The sequence below is a fragment of the Tetrao urogallus genome, assembly GCF_951394365.1.
Source record: "Tetrao urogallus genome assembly, chromosome: 5".
Taxonomy (NCBI): domain Eukaryota; kingdom Metazoa; phylum Chordata; class Aves; order Galliformes; family Phasianidae; genus Tetrao; species Tetrao urogallus.
Window position 1 is genome coordinate 29,937,015 of NC_136818.1, and position 21,018 is coordinate 29,958,032.

Sequence of the window (21,018 nt, forward strand, 5' to 3'; positions counted from 1 at the left end):
ATCTCAACTTCCAGACAGGATGTTGTGGCCCACGTTCTACAATCCCATCTCATCCAGATGTGCACTATTTTTTTTTTAATGGCAGTCTTCTATACCAAAGCTGTCAGCAGGAAGCACCACAGATGTTCCAGGTGGGGACATGCACCCAGTGACCATACCTGACTAGAAGGACAGTGCCAGCAGTTTCTGGGGACTTGTACTCACTCCCTCTTCCTCCTGTGAAATCTGGGTGAAACACCTGAGTGCCCTGCATAGCTGCAGCTTTGAGTATGGACAGCAGCCTTAGGGTTGTGAAGAGCTGCTTATCCATGTGCACTGCAGCAATGCCGCTGGGCCACCTGCATGTTTCTTGCAGCAACGCCATCTGAATCCTAGATCCCAGCCAGCCAGCCCAGAGCAGGGCAGCATGGGGCAGGAGGGGTACAGGGCGTTGTCCTGGGGCATGACCCAATGCCACCTTGTCTCTAACAAAGGCCCTTATGGTTTGTTAGGGCCACCAGGGCCTCGGAGTTCCTTCCAAAGTAGCAGGGCCCATAAGGTCTTAATTTCTATCCCATTCCTTCAACCCCCACGTGCAGCCTCTTGTGTACTTCCTCCCTGCACTGTGGTTTTCCTGACTCCTCCTCATTTAAGAGTTTCCTGTCATGCTGTACTAAATAAAAGTCACAGCTGATACCCTGAGCCATTACCAGAGGGAGAGAGCAGTCAAGGCGGGACGACCCTCAGGAGAGACATCGGCAGATCCTCACAAATACCCAAAGAGAGGCAAGGTGAGTCCTAGGTGGGTGGGATACAAGGGACCTGGGGAAGTGAGGTGTCTCTGTGGGGTGGGCTGAGATGTTAAGGGCAGTGGAACATTTTGCTGGGGCATGTGTACGTGTTTGAGTGGACAAGGGGTGTGAAAGAGTATTGATAAAGGTGGGAACCAGCTTATATGTGTAGCATCCCCATTCTACAGGAAGCCCTCCAGAAGATCAGGAGAAAGTGTTCTGCCTCCTTCTTAGCTTGAATTAGCCCTAGATAATTCGAGGATACCTTATGGTTTTGAGCCAGGATGGAGCTAGGCTTCCTTGTGTATGTGGACTGTGGCGGGGTCATTAACCACTGGGAGTTAACCACTGCAGATATCAAGGTAGTCTTGACACCCTAGGGAGTGATAGGTTGAGTTGGGTGTGGCAGGGGCATCTGAGTTACCTGGGACTCTCGCAGAGCAGTGAGTTTCTCTTACAATTCCTTTCCTAGGCTGCCATGGCCATGAGTTCCTTGTGGTGGACGGCTATTCTGCTCCTAGCCCTGACAGTGTCTATGTGCAATGGTTTTCAACCATACCAACATTTTTTGCAGAGGCACCTGGACTTCCCCAGGGCACAGATTGCAAATAATAACCAGTATTGCAATGTCATGATGGCGCGGCGTGGCATGGCTTCCCGTGGGAGATGCAAAGACCTCAACACCTTTGTGCATACAGATGCCAGAAATCTGACCCCTGTCTGCACAAACCAGCCCAATGGGGCCCTTCGTACAACAATGCAGCGATTTCCCATTACAGACTGTAAGCTGATCAGGAAAAGTCCAACGTGCATGTACAGAGGCAATCGATACAACCGTCGGGTTCAAGTGAGATGTTTGGGAGGCCTTCCCATGCATCTGCACAACACCTTCCCATGACACTTGCCTCTTGGAACATTCCTTACCCCGTTCAGTGTCCCTGACCAACCTTGAAGCTGTCCTCACTTTGTCCACTGCTCTTGAGCTCAGAGAAGGAGTCAATACCTTTGACACCCTGAATGCTGCCCCTTTACCTCGCTACCCCTAAAGCCTTGGGAAGCTCCTAAGTCCCACTGGCTGCCCTTAATTGCCTCAGTCTCTTCTAGCAACACTGGGCCACTTCCAACCCTCATGAGATGGTTGCATTCAGGCTCACCACCACTTTCTTTGCAGCTTTTATTTGCATAGAACAAAATAAAAATAAAAACTGGATTTCTTCATAATATTTGCAAAAGAAGTCTCATTGGAATAGCTATTAAAAAGTACCGCAAAGTACCCATGCAACAAGTTTAACATATAAATAAAATAGCATACAAAACATCTGGGCCTGGTTTCTGCAAGTTCCAGTCTGCTTAGTAAGTCTGCTTAATGCAGCGCCTGAAATTGGACTTAATTATACTTTACTGTACGTGTATGGGAATTGAAAGATCATGGCCTGAACCAATGGTTGAGCACCATGTGAGACAGTGTGGCTAACCGAGGGAGCTCAGGTGCAAGCAAAGCACATGAGTGATTGGAAGGGGTGGATGCAGGGTCAAGCCCCCTCACCCTCATTTAAGGGTTGGCAGCCCAGGTAGCGGTATCTCTTTTTGGAGATTGTGCCCTTCTCGACACTCCACCTGTCTTTGGAAAGCGTGAGTCACTTTTGCCTGTGTCACTTTCTAAACTTTATCTTGATTAATGCCTTTACAAGCGTGCTCCTATCTTAACCGGATCCTAATATCCTAATCATCGCCTTCTATTTCTACACTGCATGTGTAGGATAAAAAAAACATAGTGCTGCAGGAGAGTCCAGAGGTGCAAAGGAAAAATACTCAGAATCCTGGAGCAGCTTCTTTATGAAGATGGGCTGAGAGAGCTTGGCTTGTGCAGCCTGGATAAGCAAAGTTTTCTGGGAGAAGACCTCATTGTGGCTTTTCAGTGTTTAAAAGGAGCTAATAATCAGGAGACAGAGAGACTTTTTACATGGTCTGGTAGAGATAGGACAAGGGGGAACAGGTTTAAATTAGTAGAGGGGGTATTTAGACGTTAGGGGTAATCATGTACTCACAGTGAGGTGAGGCATTCGAACAGGTTGATCTGAGAAGTTGTGGATGCCCCATCTCTGGACGTGTTCAGGGCCAGGTTAGATGGGGCCCTGGGCAGCCTGATGTTGTACCTGATTTAGTGGTTGTGAATCCTGCCACAGAAGTGGGTGTGGAAATACGACTTTTACAGTCCCTTCCAGACCAAGCTGGATTCTGTGATACGTGTCCCATTTTTGGGTCAGTGTAAGCTGAGAGAAGTCTTTGGGGTTATGTTCCATGAAGAGGACCCAAGGGGAATTCATGCTTCTATGTCTTTTAAGATCTCAGGGACCCAAGCACCCTTGCAGGAGTAACCCCTGAGAAGGCTGTCGCTGCACACTGGGTGCCACCATGTATGTTGGCAAGTTTCTACAAGGTGGCCAAGACAACAGGAAACCTGGAGGATTAGTGGGGTCAGAGAGGCAGCCATGGCTTGGCTGGGCCACTCTGAGTGAAAAAACATTGTCTTGGGCCACATATGAGATACATAATATATCTAATTCTATGTAAGTATCTCCAGGCTTTTATTATTTTTTTTATTATTTTTTATTTTTTTTATTATTTTTTATTTTTTATTAAAATGTAAAAATATCCAGGCTACAAGAACAGAGACATGAAAGTAGTGGCATTTTTAACCTTGTTTTTGTGAAACTAATGCTTCCATCTGGTTCAGTGGGAGTCTTTGCAAATCTTAGTAAGTTCTCCAAGTGTTCATCAGTAGTTTTGAATGCAATATCGTTTTGAACACTGATACAGTTTGAAGCAGTACAGATGGGTTGATTTTTACCTTGAAAATGCATGTTTAACTTTTTAAAATGAGCAGTCAAATTCACCAAAAATGCTACATCTGTGAGCCATTTTTCATCTTCAAGTTCTGGCGCAGGTTCTCCTATTGATTCCGCAAATGACTTGATTTCATTTTGCACATCATAAAATCTTCTTAGCATTTTCCTCAGCTCAGCCACCTTCCTTCAGAAGAGTAATTGATGTCCCCATAATCAGCATCCATACTTCTAAGGAACTCCTGGAATTTGTCACTTGCACTTTCTGAAATTCACAGCTTTGATGATGATTTGCAGAACGTTATTCATGTGTAAAGCTTTCACACATAAATTTTCTTGATGTATGATGCAGTGATATTTCATAAAATGTGTGTTGCCAGTGGCAATTGCATCACCTTCTGATTAATCTTACCGATCTGTCTTTGGAGACTGCCAGCCTCATCACTGGGGCACCATCAGCAGCTGTACCAGATATGCTGACAAACCTTACAGTAAACTGCTTTAATGTAATTTGTACTGGTTCATACAAAGCTAGTGAGATTTAGTTGTGTCTTTTAATAGCACCAAAGAAGTCATTCCTTCAGTGATGTTATATTCGTTATCAGTACCTCTAGTAAAAATGACACGTTGAGCCATGTCTGTACTATCAGTGCTTTCATCTCTTGACAAAGCACATCGTTTGAAACTAACAGCTTTTCTCTCCAAATTTCTTTTGATAGATTTTCTTATTCATTTCTTCAGTTCACCTGGTTGCAGTCTGGCGAGACAAACTGATTTTAGAAAAATCCTTTTTTTTTTTTTTTTTTTAATCAGTACAAATGACATTTGCCATACTTTCCAACTTACCATCAGTAAATGGTTTGGATTTGTTTGCAATCGGATTTGCTTCCAGATAGCTAGCTTCTATAGCAGAATCCTTTTGAGTTTTAACTTTTTCAAGAACTTCAGTTTGAGATGATAGACTTTTTTCAACTCTGCCATTTTCCCTTTATGAAGCATTCCTTGATATTCATCAAATTTGGCAGCATGTTTCTGCTTATGTCTTTTCCAATTGTAATCTTAGAAAACTGACATTATATCCTTGCAAATTAAGCATTGTGTGTCAACGGTTTCCAGTTTGGTATATGGCATAATGCAAGATAACACAATATAACTGGAATTGAAACTAATAAATCAAATCAAATTAGAGGGAGAATGTTCAAAACTGAAGGCCATACTCTAAAGCTTAAGGCAGGACAGCTAGGGAGCACACACCACAGACATGAGCAGCCACTGAATATGCTGTCTTGTGACTAATGAGCAATTTTATCTTTCTTTCTAAACAGAAAATGGAAACACAACGGTGAAAGTCTTCTGGGATAGATACTTCTTCTCTTCTAAGATCCAGGTACCCTGAAATAGCAACAATACATGGAACTAGAGCATTAACTCAACTCCCAGGGCACTAAACGGTGTTACAAAGAGAGCCAACGGCATCCTTGCCTGCATTAAAAATAGTGCAGCCAGCAGGAACAGGGAAGGAATCATCCCCCTCTACTCAGCACTGGTGAGGCCGCACCTCAAGTATTGTGTTTAGTTTTGGGCCCCTCACTACAGGAAAGATGTTGAGGTCCTGGAGCGTGTCCAAAGAAGGGCAACGAAACTGGTGAGGGGTCTGGAGCACAAGTCTTATGAGGAGCGGCTGAGGGAGTTGGGATTGTTCAGTCTGGAGAAGAGGAGGCTCAGGGGAGACCTCATTGCACTCTACAACTTCCTGAAGGGAGGCTGGAGTGAAGAATGGTTTGGCCTCTTCTTCCAAGCAATGAACAGAACCCAGGGAAATGGCCACAAGTTGTACCAGAGGTTGGACATGAGGAAAAACTTTTTCTCTCAGAGAGTGGTCAGGCACTGGAATGGCTGCCCAGGGAGGTGGTGGAGTCACCGTCCCTGGCAGTGTTCAAGAGGCATCTGGATGACGTGCTGCATGATATGGTTTAGTGCTTGTGGTAGCAGTGGTAATGAGAAGAGGGTTGGACTAGATGAATTACAGGTCTATTCCAACCTTGTGATTCCATGATTCTATGATTCTATGAAGTGAAATCCCGTTTACAAAAATCATAAAGCCATGGCAGTGCTGTGTGTTCCACTGACACTCGCACTGCACCACAGCAGCATGACTTGGCAATACATGGCATTGTTCTTGAAAGGTGTCATGGGAAGTCCACGTGCTTCCTCAACATACCAAGACTGTTTGGAAGTCCAGAGCATGTAGACGCTATCAGAACCAAGAGCAAGATGGCACATACACTAGGAGCCCTAGCTCCCTCCTTGTTCACACCTATTATGTCCCCTCTAAAGACATGTCCTCCAGGACTACTTATCACTAAAAACCATGGAGAATGCTTTCTCTACATCCTCTTGAGGGCTTCACACAGAATGGGGGCACTTTTCATATAAGCTAGTTTCCACCCTTTTATACCCCTTGTCCAGTGCTGCTTAAACACATACAGGTTCCCCAGCTAAACATTCCACTGTCGCCAGCTTCTCAGCTCACTCTGTAGAGACACCTCTTTTCCCCAGGTTCTTTGTACCCTGCCCTCCTAGATCTCATGTTGCCTCTCATTCATTCCTTCTGAGGATCTGTGCCTGTCTTTCCTGAGGGTTGTTCTGACCTTTCTCTCCCTCTGGTAGTGGCTCAGGGTACTGGCTCATGTGTGTGACAGGAATCTCTTAAATGAGGAAGAATAATTAAAAACACAGCACATAGAGGAAGTGGAGAAGAGGCGGCATTTGGGAGATGAAGGACAAGGCAGAATCTGGGACCTTTTGGGTCCTGCTGCTTCAGAATGAACTGTTAGGGCCTGATAATGCTAATAAACCATAAGGGCCATGGTAGGAGACAGGTTGGCATTGGATCATAGAATCATAGAATCACCAAGATTGGAACAGACCTCTAAGATCAGCCAGTCCAACTGTCCACCTATCACCAATATTGCTCCCTAAACCACGGCTCTCAGTACTGCACCTAAACATTCCTTGAACACCTCCAGGCACAGCATCTCCACCACCCCCCTTGGTATCCCATTCCAGTGCCTCACAGCCTTTTGGGGAAAAATTATTTCCTGAAGTCCAACCTGAATTTCCCCTGGCACAGCTTGAGTCCATTCCCTCTAGTTCTATTGCTAGTTGCATGGGAGAAGAGGCCAACTCCCACCTCACCACAACCTCCCTTCAGATAGTTGTAGAGAGTGATGAGGTCACCCCTGAGCCTCCTGTTTTCCAGACTGAACAATCCCAGCTCCCTCAGCCTCTCTTCATAAGGCTCATTCTGCAGATGCCCCACCAGCTGTGCCACCCTTCTTGAACATGCTCCAGGGCCAATGTTTTCAGAACACTGAGATTCAGAAACTGGAACCTTTTGGGCAGAGAACAGAGTTGGCAGCTCATCAAGGAAGTGGAAGTGGGTTGTGTAGCCTGGCAGGAACAGGTGTGTAGAGATAGGATCAGGAGAGCCAAGGAACAGATAGAGCTGAACTTGGCAAGGGATAATAAAGACAGCAAAAAGGGATTCTACAGCTACATAGGGAGGAGAAGACAGGCCAAGGAGAGTGTATCTCCTCTGATAAAACTAATGGAGAGCTGGCATCCTCAGACATAGCTGAGGTACTCAATGTGTGCTTTGCCTCAGTCTACACGGGTGGTCAGGCTTCCTATGTCTGCCAGGAACCTGAAGCTCTAAAGTGAGAGTGTGGGTGTTCAGAATTGCAAACACTCCCACTGAATCAGATGGAAGCATTAGTTTCACAAAAACTAGGTGAAAAATACCACAACCTTTATATCTCTTTGATTTTTTTATATTTTATTAAAAACATATAAAAAACAAACAAAAAACTTGCCTTGTGTTAATTACATAGAATTAAATATATTAACGTTGCCTCTGTTTTGTACTGAGCCCATCTCACTATCCTTTTCATTTACCCATTTCTGATCTGTGGAGCTGTGGGTCCCTCCACCCCGCAAGTCACGGAACTGGGCCACACCAGCCCCTTAACCATTGATAGCAGGCAAGCATGGCTGCCTATTAGACCCCACCAATCCTCCAAGCTTTCCTGTTGCCTTGTTCAGCTTGTGGAAACCTGCCAACATACATGGTGGTACCTAGTGTGCAGCTACAGCCTTCTCAGGGTGAAGGGTGCTTGGATCCCTGAGACCTAATAAGACATAGAAGCATGAATTCCCCATGAGTCCTCTTCCATGGAACATAACCCCAAAGACATCTCCCAGGTTACACTGACCTAAACCTTTTCCCCCTTGTCCTGTCACTATCAAACCATGTGAAAAGCCTCTCTCTCTTCTGATTATTAGCTCCTTTTAAACACTGACAGACAACAATGAAGTCTTCTCCCATAAGCCTTTGCTTATCCAGGCTGCAAAGCCAAGCTCTCTCAGACAACCTCATAAGAAGCTGCTCCAGGATTCTGAATATTTTTCCTTCCCTCCTCAGAACTCTCCTGCAGCACTATGTTTTTTTACCTACACATGCAGTGTAGAAATAGAAGGTGATGATTAGGATATTAGGATCCTGTTAGGACAGGAGCACACTTGTAAAGGCATTCATCAAGATAAAGTTTAGAAAGTGACACAGGCAAAAGTGGCTCACACTTTCCAAAGACAGGTGGAGTGTCGAGAAGGGCACAATCTCCAAAAAGAGATACCGCTACCTGGGCTGCCAACCCTTAAATGAGGGTGAGGCTGAGCTTGAACCTGAGCTCCCCGTGTTAGCCACATGGTTTCACCTAGTGCTCAAGTATTGGTTCAGTACCTTTCAAATCCTGTGCATATAAGTGAAGTTTCATTAAGTCCAATTTCAGGTGCTGCATTAAGCAGACTTACTAAGCAGACTGGAACTTGCAGAGACCAGGCCCAGATGTTTTGTATGCTATTTTATTTATATGTTAAACTTGTTGCGTGGGTACTTTGCGGTACTTTTTAATAGCTATTCCAACAAGAATTTCCTTGCAAATGTTATCGATGAAAAAACTTTGTATTTATTTTTGTTTTGTTTTGTTCTATGCAAATAAGAGCTGCAAACAGACTGGCGGTGGGCCTGAATGCAACGATCTCATGAGGGTTGGAAGTGGCCCAGTGTTGCTAGAAGAGACTGAGGCAATAAGGGGTAGTCAGTGGGACTTAGGAGCCTTAAAGTGCTTTAGGGGGTAGCAAAGTAAAGGGGCAGCATTCTGAATGCCAAAGGTATTGACTCCTTCTCTGAGCCCAAGAGCAGTGGATAGAGTGAGGAGAGCCTGAGGATTAGTCAGGGACACTTAAAAGGATAAGATTCCAAGGGACAAGTGTCATGGGAAGGTGCTATCCAGATGCACAGGAAGGTCTCCTACACATTTCACACGGACACGATGGTTGAATCGATTCCCAAAGTATGTACAGGTTGGATGACTCCTGATCAGCTTACAGACTGTGACAGGAAAGTGCTGTTGTGTTGTACAAAGGGAATCATCAGGCTGGTTTGTGCAGACAGTGGTCAGATCAGCTGGCTCTGTATGCACAAAGGTGTTGAGGGTTTTGCATCTTCCAGGAAAACTCATGCCACGCCGCATCATCATGACATTGCAATAACTGTTATCATTCGAGTCCGGTGTTCTGGGGATGTCCAGGTGCCTCTGCAAAAAATCCTGGTAGGTTGGAATACCATTGCACATAGACACTGTCAGGGCTAGGAGCAGAATAGCCGTCCACCACAAGGAGCTCATGGCCATGGCTGCCTATGAGGGGAATTGTAAGAGAAACTCACTGCTGCTCCATGAGAGTCCCAGATAGCTCAGCCCATCCTATACCCAACTCAATCTACCACTCCCTAGGGAACTCTCTTGAAACTCATATACACTGTCGTCTCCACTGGAGAATGTGACAAAGACTACCTTGACATCTGTCCCTCCCAACGTTTAATGACCATTCTCCACTTTACATACACAAGGAAGCCTAGCTCCATCCTGGCTCAAAACCATAAGGTATCCTCGAATTATCTAGGGCTAATTCAAGCTAAGAAGGAGGCAGAACACTTTCTCCTGATCTTCTGGAGGGCTTCCTGTAGAATGGGGATGCTACACATATAAGCTGGTTCCCACCTTTATCAATACTCTTTCACACCCCTTGTCCACTCAAACACGTACACATGCCCCAGCAAAATGTTCCACTGCCCTTAACATCTCAGCCCACCCCACAGAGACACCTCACTTCCCCAGGTCCCTTGTATCCCACCCACCTAGGACTCACCTTGCCTCTCTTTGGGTATTTGTGAGGATCTGCCGATGTCTCTCCTGAGGGTCGTCCCGCCTTGACTGCTCTCTCCCTCTGGTAATGGCTCAGGGTATCAGCTGTGACTTTTATTTAGTACAGCATGACAGGAAACTCTTAAATGAGGAGGAGTCAGGAAAACCACAGTGCAGGGAGGAAGTACACAAGAGGCTGCACGTGGGGGTTGAAGGAATGGGATAGAAATTAAGACCTTATGGGCCCTGCTACTTTGGAAGGAACTCCGAGGCCCTGGTGGCCCTAACAAACCATAAGGGCCTTTGTTAGAGACAAGGTGGCATTGGGTCATGCCCCAGGACAACGCCCTGTACCCCTCCTGCCCCATGCTGCCCTGCTCTGGGCTGGCTGGCTGGGATCTAGGATTCAGATGGCGTTGCTGCAAGAAACATGCAGGTGGCCCAGCGGCATTGCTGCAGTGCACATGGATAAGCAGCTCTTCACAACCCTAAGGCTGCTGTCCATACTCAAAGCTGCAGCTATGCAGGGCACTCAGGTGTTTCACCCAGATTTCACAGGAGGAAGAGGGAGTGAGTACAAGTCCCCAGAAACTGCTGGCACTGTCCTTCTAGTCAGGTATGGTCACTGGGTGCATGTCCCCACCTGGAACATCTGTGGTGCTTCCTGCTGACAGCTTTGGTATAGAAGACTGCCATTAAAAAAAAAATAGTGCACATCTGGATGAGATGGGATTGTAGAACGTGGGCCACAACATCCTGTCTGGAAGTTGAGATTCACCACTGCAGAAGGCAACACACAAACGCTCATTCACCAGCTCTGCACATCTCCAAAAACAGGGATCCACAAGGGACAGTTCTCAGGTCTCACTGAAGGAACTGTGGACAGTGGAGAAGGCAAAGTTAGGGACCGGAACATCATACTGAGGCTCGGCACTATGCTGAGAGACTGCACCTCTCCAGCAAAGAGCAAAGATTGCCATCTTTTTAAGAAGGGCTTCTTTCCTGTGTCCAAATGAACTGCTAAACCAAGAGGAAGGAAATGTCAGCATCGCCCATCATCCCAGGCTGTCTCATGTTCTGCTTTGTAACTGCAATTTATCACTTCTGCATTTAAAAAGACATTGATGTGGTCTGGTGACTGTGCAGAAGAACTTTATCTTTGTGGTCTGCGTTAACTGCTGCTACAAGGACACAAAAACCTTTCGCTTACAGGAAGATTCCACTAGACATTAGGAAACAGACTTCGGCAGCACGGGGACTGGGCTTCACCGCATGTCTCTCTGCTCCTCTGTTTCAAGGAGGGATCAGCACTCCTGTGTGAGGACAAATATGAACTGAGGCCATTTTTAGATCGTAAAGGCAGAATGACAGAATCACAGAACGGTTGTGTTTGGGACATCTGGAGGTCACCTGCTCCAACACCACTCCTCAAGCACAAATACCTTGTTACAACTAATTGGGTAAGAGTGGTTGAGGTTTTGAAATTCCCTGGGGCCAAATTATGGTGAAATATGATACATGATAGCTCATGTTCCAAGGCTATCAGCACCGGTCAGGCATGTTCTGTAGTGGAGAGGGGGGCTGCCAATCGAGAGGCTGTTTCAAAAACTGTGGAGCTGACTAGGCAAGGAGAGAGCCACCCTGAGCCCTAGTGGATCACAGCACCCAAGCCTCACAAGAGGAGGCTACACAGAGGGGGCTGGGTAAGGGGCCAGCCACTCCAAAGCCCTGGAGAGTGTGGGGAACTAGGAGCATGGCAACCAAGACGGGCAAACAGGGATTGGAGCAGCAGTCAGAGCACGGTGTGGCACTCTGCTTGGCAGCTCACACCGACACAGGACACAGAGAAAAGGCAGAAGACACACAGCTTTCTTCTCAACTTGGAACAACAAGCTACAGTGCTCTACTGAAACAAACGCCACAGTTGGGCTCAGACAGAAAGCCAGATGGAGTGGCTTTGAACTTTCCAGGCTGACACGAGCACCATTTAGGAATTCCTGAGGAGCGGCAGATCCGCTCACACCTTTAGTTGTGAAGAATTCCTGACTCTGGAAGCCGACCAAGGATCTGAGGGAAGAGGATATGCAGATGTGCCCAAATGAAGAAACGTTTTGAGCAGTGGGCCGCTTGCAAGAGAAAATCACCAGGTGGGGAATTATCCAGCAGGCAGAGAGAGAGATTGACGCCTGGTATCATGCAGTGACACAGGCAGCCTGAATGCTCTGTCTGCAGTACCTGCAAGGGGAAGAAGCTAAGCAAGCTCCCAACCCTGAGGAGACAGAACACAGAGTAATGCAGGATGAGAGAGACAGGACCCTTGTCTCTGTGTCAACGGTTTATGGGCTGGTCCGGCCCAGTTCCGTGACCAGCAGGGCGGAGGGATCTGCGGATCCGCGCCTCTGGGAAAGGGGAAGCAGGGGACCCCAAAATACTTGAAAACAACAGCACTAATCTGAGGTGGAACAAATGATTTTACTAAATATAGTATTAGTAAAATACAATGAGAGAGAGAGAGAGAATCTGTTTGAATTGTATAGACCTCACCACAATGCTGGGGTGAGAAGTGCAGTCCAGTTGAGTGACTGAAGTACAGACGGCAAAGTGCAGATGGCGAAGCGCAGGCAGCGAAGCGCAGATAGCGAAGCGCAGACAGCGAAGCGCAGGCGAAGAAGAAGGATCAGGTGTCCTTGCATGGAGTTATATCCCCTTGCTGACCGCAAAGCCTCCTGGGGAAATGCAGTTCTTCTCCGTCGGACGAACATTCGGCAGATATCAAACCCCACCCCCAGTGCATTACATGATGTTATGGTGTGGAATACTGATGACCAAAAATCATAAAACCATGACATTCCACCCCTTATTCTACATCACTACATCATGCTTAACACATGGGATTACAGACTGCACTCCCCCAACATCAAATTCCCTTGTGGTACACACTGAACATCCCCGTTTTTCTGCATCACCCACCAGGTGGACCCAGGTCCCTGGGCAAAGACAGTTCCGCGAAGAGGTTTGCCCTTCCCAGAAGCAGGAAAAACCCAAACTGCTTTTCCTAACATGTTCTTTACATGTACTACAGGGACCTTATCTCCCTCTACAATATGTAGGGAGCTGGATTGGGTAGGACCATCTCGACTGATTGATCCTCTGGTGTTAACCAGCCAGGTGGCTTCTGCCAAATGCTTCTCCCAGTGTTTAAATGTTCCGCCACCCATTGCTTTCAACATGGTTTTTAACAACCCGTTGTAGCGTTCGATCTTACCAGAGGCTGGTGCATGATAGGGGATATGATAAATCCACTCGATGCCATGTTCTCTGGCCCAAGTATCCACAAGTGAATTTTTAAAATGAGTCCCATTATCTGACTCAATTCTTTCCGGGGTGCCATGTCGCCACAGGATTTGCCTCTCCAGACCTAATATGGTGTTTCGGGCGGTAGCATGGGGTACTGCATATGTTTCGAGCCACCCGGTTGTTGCCTCCACCATGGTGAGCACATAATGCTTACCATTGCGAGATCGTGGCAAAGTGATATAATCAACCTGCCATGCCTCCCCATATTTGTACTTTTGCCATCGCCCTTCCTCCCAGAGAGGTTTCATCCTCTTAGCTTGTTTAATTGTGGCGCATGTATCACAGTCATGAATGATTTGTACAATGGCATCCATAGTTAAGTCCACCCCTCGGTCTCTGGCCCATTTGTATGTTGCGTCTCTCCCTTGATGACCTGAGGTCTCATGGGCCCACCGAGCTAAAAATAACTCACCCTTGTTCTGCCAGTCCAGGTCTATTTGAGCCACCTCAATTCTGGCAGCTTGGTCTACCTGATGGTTATTTCGCTGATCTTCTGTAGCTCTACTCTTGGGCACATGAGCATCTACATGACGCACCTTTATAACCATATTTTTTGTTCGGGTAGCAATATCTTTCCATAGGTCAGCAGCCCAAATAGGCTTGCCCTTTCTTTGCCAATTATTTTGCTCCCACTGCTGTAACCACCCCCATAAGGCATTTGCTACCATCCATGAATCAGTGTAGAGATAGAGCATTGGCCACCTCTCCCGTTCAGCGACATCTAAGGCCAGTTGGACAGCCTTTACCTCTGCAAATTGGCTTGATTCTCCTTTCCCTTCGGTGGCCTCTGCAACTTGTCGTGTGGGGCTCCACACAGCAGATTTCCATCTGCGATGCTTTCCCACAATACGACACGATCCATCTGTGAACAGGGCATATTTCTTTTCATTCTCTGGTAATTCATTGTATGGTGGGGCTTCTTTAGCACGAGATACATCTTCTGCTGGTGGTGTTCCAAACTTTTTACCTTCAGGCCAGTCCATGATGACTTCTAGGATTCCTGGACGGCTGAGGTTCCCCATCCGTGCTCGTTGTGTAATCAGTGCAACCCACTTACTCCAAGTGGCATCAGTAGCATGATGGGTGGAAGGAACCTTTCCCTTGAACATCCAGTTCAGCACTGGCAGTCGAGGTGCCAGAAGGAGCTGTGTTTCAGTACCGACTACTTCGGAAGCAGCCCGAACCCCTTCATACGCAGCTAAGATCTCCTTTTCAGTTGGAGTGTAGCCCTCCTCCGACCCCCTGTAGGCTCGACTCCAGAATCCCAAGGGTCGGCCTCGGGTCTCTCCTAAGGCTCTTTGCCACAAACTCCAAGTGGGGCCTTTCTCTCCAGCAGCAGTGTAGAGGATGTTCTTCACATCCTGTTCCATCCGTACTGGCCCCAGGGCCACAGCACGGGCTATCTCTTGTTTAATCTGCTCAAAAGCCTGCTGCTGCTCAGGACCCCACACAAAATCATTCTTCTTCCGTGTCACCTGATAAAGTGGGCTTACAATGAGGCTGTAGTTTGGAACATGCATTCTCCAAAAACCCACTACACCCAGAAACGATTGTGTCTCTTTCTTATTAGTGGGGGGAGACATGGCAGTGATTTTGTTGATCACATCTGTCGGGATGTGACGACGGCCATCTTGCCACTTTATGCCTAGGAACTGAATCTCCTGGGCAGGTCCTTTCACTTTGCTTCGCTTAATAGCAAAACCAGCACGGAGAAGGATCTGGATTATTTGCTCTCCTTTCTCAAAAACTTCCTTTGCTGTGTTGCCCCACACAATGATGTCATCAATGTACTGTAAGTGCTCAGGAGCACCTCCCTGTTCCAGTGCAGCTTGGATCAACCCATGGCAAATGGTTGGACTATGTTTCCACCCCTGGGGCAAACGGTTCCAGGTATACTGAATGCCCCTCCACGTGAAAGCAAACTGTGGCCTACATTCTTTGGCCAAAGGAATGGAGAAAAAGGCGTTAGCAATGTCAATGGTGGCATACCACTTAGCTGCTTTTGACTCCAGTTCGTATTGGAGTTCTAACATATCTGGCACAGCAGCACTCAATGAGGGTGTAACTTCATTCAGGCCACGGTAGTCCACCGTCAGCCTCTATTCTCCACTGGCTTTACGCACTGGCCATATGGGGCTGTTAAAAGGCGAGTGAGTTTTGCTGATCACTCCCTGATTCTCTAATTGATGAATTAACTTCTGAATGGGGAGCAAGGAATCCCTGTTGGTGCGATACTGCCGTCTGTGCACCGTTTTTGTAGCTATCGGTACCTGTTGCTCTTCCACTTGTAGCAACCCCACAACAGATGGATCTTCTGATAGGCCAGGCAAAACAGATAACTGCTTAACACCTGTGTCTACAGCAGCTATTCCAAAGGCCCATTGATACCCTTTGGGATCCTTAAAATATCCCCTTCTGAGGTAATCAATACCAAGTATACATGGAGCCTCTGGGCCAGTCACAATAGGGTGCTTTTGCCAGTCTCTACCAGTGAGGCTGATTTCGGCCTCCAACATAGTCAGTTCTTGGGAACCTCCTGTCACCCCATGAATATAAATTGATTCTGTCCCTTGGTGACTCGAGGGCATTAGAGTGCACTGTGCACCAGTATCCACCAGGGCCCTATATTTTAGTGATTCTGATGTGCCAGGCCATCTAATCCACACAGTCCAATAAACTCTATTATCCCTTTCCCCCCCCTGGCTGGGGGCAGGGCCCCTCTATTTGTTACCTCCGTTGTCTGCAGCAACTGGAGCAATCACCTTTCTGGAGAAGTTCACCTTGGTGGTTGATTTGTCTTGTAATTCTTTTACCCGTGCTTGAAGTGCTGGAGTAGGTTGCTTATGCCACTTCTTCATATCTTCTCCATGGTTGCGTAGGTAATGCCACAAGGCAAAACGTGACGTGGTCTTACTGTTGTCACTTGTTCGAGCAGGAGGACGTCTTCTTTTGATAGCTGAGACGTTGGATGACACTGACTGGGAGGAAATCAAGTTGATTAGCCCCTCAAGTAGGCTGTTTTGGGAATTCTGTTCCTCATTGGATGTATCTGTTACCACCATGTATTCATCAGCATCAGGCACGATTGATAGTTTACCTATTATATCTTCTTGTTTGTTCTCCATTCTGTCCAGCTTTTCAGCTACTTTTTCAATGGCTGAAACACAAGCTCGTAGAGGGCTTAAATGTAACTCAAAGTCTTGAAGTTTATTAAGCAACTCATTTATAAGGGGTCTTCTTTCCCCTCTGCCATACATAGCTGCAAATGTACTGGCGTACCTTTCTGGTGCAGTCTTTGTGAATGTACGCCACATGTTTGGTGTACACCTGGCTCTCTCGGGATCATGCTCTTGGTCTGGCTCATCAGGAATGAAATCGGGGCTATGTAGTGTTTCCACCACAGCACATTCTCTCAAATAACGGATGCCTTCTTCCATATCAGCCCATTTCTTCTTCTCAGGCATCAGATCGTCTTTGAAGGGGTATCTTTCTTTTACAGCTAACAACATCCGCTTCCAGAGGATTGCAGGGAGTCTCTCTCAATTCGGAGGGCATCTCTCTCAGATCGGAGGTTTTTCCTCTGGAGCAGGAGACTCTCTCGCTCATTTTGAACTTTTTCCCTGAGACTCTCCCTTTCAATTTCAGAAGCTCTCTCTCTCTCCAGGATAGTATTGAATAAGGCCCGATAAGCATTAGCCAGGCCCCAAATCATATGTGCCTCCTCAGAACTGCCCAAGCCGCAACATTCCTGCCTTAAATAGCTGTTTAGACTCTCGGGGTCTTTCAGGTGTTCTGGAGTAAAGTTCCATGAGACTGAAGATTTCCATCTGTCTAAAGTCTTTCCCAGACCTCTCCACACTCCCTGCCACTCAGTATTCTCTGGTTTTGGGGAGGACATCCTCAAAATATAATAAATACTAATACTGAGCGAAATGATGAGCAATACATTCAGGGAGATTAGTAATGCGACTAGGTGTTCATTCAAAAACTGCATTACAGGCTGAAAGGTGAGACTGGAAACCTTAAAAAATCCCAGTCCTGTAAAATTGACAGCTGTCTCCGGAATTGTAAGCCACATTGTACGAACGTGCCAGGTCCATATTTCCACCCATGTTTTCAATTGATTGTATATGCCGATTGCTCCATAGAGCAAGGTGGCCAGCTTAATTAATGCCCAGTATGTTTTGAGCATTAGGAAAGAAGAGGCAGCAGCGTGCAGCCCTTTAAGAGTCAGTTTCACTACAGAAAGCTTTTTTTTTTTTTTTTTTTTTTTTTTTTTTACAGAGGCAAGATAGTAAAGCTCAGAGTTTACAAATATCCTACGATACTGGCAGTCCGCCTGGAGTTCTCAAGGTCACGTTTTCAGAGAGTAGTGGTAAAACAGATAAGCTTTCCCAACGGAACTCTCCGAGAGCAGAGAGTCTAAACAGCTAGAAAGCAACTGTTGCCCGCATTCTCCACCAAAAATGTCAACGGTTTATGGGCTGGTCCGGCCCAGTTCCGTGACCAGCAGGGCGGAGGGATCTGCGGATCCGCGCCTCTGGGAAAGGGGAAGCAGGGGACCCCAAAATACTTGAAAACAACAGCACTAATCTGAGGTGGAACAAATGATTTTACTAAATATAGTATTAGTAAAATACAATGAGAGAGAGAGAGAGAATCTGTTTGAATTGTATAGACCTCACCACAATGCTGGGGTGAGAAGTGCAGTCCAGTTGAGTGACTGAAGTACAGACGGCAAAGTGCAGATGGCGAAGCGCAGGCAGCGAAGCGCAGATAGCGAAGTGCAGACAGCGAAGCGCAGGCGAAGAAGAAGGATCAGGTGTCCTTGCATGGAGTTATATCCCCTTGCTGACCGCAAAGCCTCCTGGGGAAATGCAGTTCTTCTCCGTCGGACGAACATTCGGCAGATATCAAACCCCACCCCCAGTGCATTACATGATGTTATGGTGTGGAATACTGATGACCAAAAATCATAAAACCATGACACTCTGCTTGGAGCAGAAGGAGGATTCTCCTCCCTGTTCCTCACTCCCCCTAACCAACAGATACGAAGCACTGGGTACGGACTTTTTAGTGTATATCAGAGTGTGTAGTATATATTCACTACATAATGTGGAGTAGTGAATGAATTCTTTCTTTTCCTTTTCTCGACCATGCAGCTTTTTTTTTTTTTTTTTGCTTTACCTAGTAAACAGTCTTCTTCTCAACTCATGAATTCTTGCACATTCACCTTCCCAATTCCCTCCCCTGTTCCACTTAGGAAGTGTTATCTAGCACCTGAGTGGTACACAGCTACATGCCAAGGTTAAAGCACAACAGAGATGATGACACTCTGAAGTGCAGAACTACGAAAGGAAAATTCTTCCTGGCAATGCAGTTTCTGTCTGTCTCGTGCCTCACCCTGGTTCTGAGAGCACCTGATGATCGGCAACACAGAAGTTATATAGCATACACAGGTTGGCTACAGCCCAATCACAGTCATACATTTATCCATAATTGGCCCAAAACCCCTTGAAGATAGTCCTTATTCTTAATGCATAGCAAGATTCTGTCAGTGTAGCTGTATGTTCCACCAAACATGCTTTGGGCTGTTACCGATCTTTTCCTGCTATCAGCTCAGTTCTGGTTTCTGTGGGTTAGTTATCAGTCAAGGTCGATATGATCGGCAATGCAACGGCTTCATTCCCTTCCTTCCCTACAGATCACACAGTGTGCACTGAAACAAGAGCGAAGTCCACTAAGTAGAGCTAGAGCTTTACACAAAAATGATGAACGAGCTTAAAATTCCACCTGTCTTCACAGTGGAGAGCTTGGAGCAGAGGAGCAGGGAGCAGCTTCCTTGCACAAGTTCCAGCCCGGACCCTCTGCCATCCTGCAGCGAGGTTCTTCTCTAGAGGCATGAATAAAGTCACCAGTTCTGCACAGTGAGGTTTTTGTCCCATCTTCCTTAGCTGGGATATAGGTGGTCCCTTCCACCACCTGCTCCTTAGCAGTGTTGGTGTGATTGTAGGTGAATCAGGCAGTGTTTCTGCTCAGGGCTCAGATGTTTGTCCACTAGGCCTTCCTGAACCTGAGCAGGAAAACGGCTCCAGTTTAGGAGCCACCATTCAGTCACATCTGTCAATGCTATCTGTGTGCTTTTCCTTAACCATCTTTGATTTTATGGGGACCTTGACTACGCCCGCAGAGAAATCTAGCATTTCCATTTTACACAGCCGTGCTGTTCTCATGACATCCAAGGGACTCCAAGTCCTCCCTGTAATTGACTGAGTCTGCCAGAATCTTTCTGTGTGTCCTACAGGATTCCAGGGCCATTCTGCGCATGCCCAGGCTTCACAGAGGAGGGAGGTCAGCCCAGCCCTGGCTGGCAGCAGCTGGTTGATGGTCTCTCCCCGGGTATCTGAACCCCAGAGGAGGGAGTAGTGTCTCCCAGTTGCAGGGGATGTTTCCTGTTTTGGTGTAACAACTATGTAGCCATGCTCTCTGCTATGCCATAACATCTGTACAATCATTATCTGTACACCTGGCGAGCCAAGCAGGCCAAAATACTAACTTTGCATTATGTTCTTCCTATGGAATTTTTTTAAATGTGTCAAGAGGAGAAGGTTACCTCTCTAGATAAAATGATTCCAGGGCAGATCCCAGGTTTTGTGGGATCTCCCTATTATGAACTACCGGTCATCACTGAAAAATGGGTTCCCTTATGTGTTGTTGCAAATATCTCCCCATATTGCATGGCAGGTTACTTTCAGGGACTTAGCAAAGATATACTGATCACGAAAGAAAGACTATTAGCTGCTCCCACGGTGGCATGGCCACTATTAAATGCTTTAAATCATGTGGAAATGAGGAGTAATACTTTAGGGAATGAAAACCAACTTTTGAAAGACCGTATTGAGAAGTTAGAGCAAGAACTTGGCATATTAACAGGGAAGAAACCTGTTCTGCATCTTCCAATAGGTCAAGTTTCTAAAATTTCAATAGACAATGACCAGACTCCTGAATCAACAGGCTTCATTGATCAGGAAAATAAAAAAATCCAAATTAAATATTGAATATCCAATTCTGACCGATCCACTAGAAGTCTGACCTGTCATAACCCCGAAAACAAAAAAAGTGCAGGACCGACCAGCATGGGTGCCGCCTGATCAGTGGCCCCCTGCCCAGACTCCTTTGCACTTAACAGCCCGGCCATACATGGCAACAGAATTGATGGACTTAGTGCAGCGATTTTGGCAGAAGCCTAGAGAAAGTGTGCCAGCTTGGTTATTAAGACTGTGGGATTCTTGGGCAGAAAGTGTTTTGGTGAATGGCCCAGAAATAGCCAAGTTTGTCTGTCCATCCTGCTCTCAGGCAGAGGTTATATGTGGGTAATCAATACCTTGATGAAAACCATTCTATAATAAAATGTTTAATGGCAGCTTGCCGTACAGTATGGCTGAATAAATCTGATATACTGCTACATACTGGGATGTGGTCCTCCATGGAGGACCTCCAGAATTATATCTGTGTACTGGGCGTGCGGCTATCTATGAAGACACATTTGTCCTTGTGGCCCCACAGGATTTTCTGACCTGAGAATGTGGTACACAGGCACTTCTGCACTGCTTGCTCCACAGAGGTACCTCTTCTACCCAACCCCCCCATCAAGGTGCCCTCTGCTGTTTCAATGGAGAAGGCATTAGATCCCCTACTGCCAGCAAGGAAGTTGTCCCACTGGCATACTGGGCCTTACATCAGATGCGACCTGTATCAAGAGTGTAGCAAATGTGCACT

At 46.6% G+C, this 21,018-nt stretch overlaps 1 protein-coding gene across 1 annotated transcript; it reads right to left on the minus strand.

Annotated features, from left to right (window-relative positions):
• Positions 1-8,949: 8,949 nt before the first annotated feature.
• LOC306946668 (angiogenin-like) lies at positions 8,950-9,369 on the minus strand (the record flags this gene model as incomplete). The annotated part of the gene is made up of 1 exon (XM_079535761.1): positions 8,950-9,369. The coding sequence occupies one exon, from the start codon at positions 9,367-9,369 to the stop codon at positions 8,950-8,952; it is 420 nt and encodes a 139-aa protein (XP_079391887.1).
• Between the last annotated feature and the right edge of the window lie 11,649 nt (positions 9,370-21,018).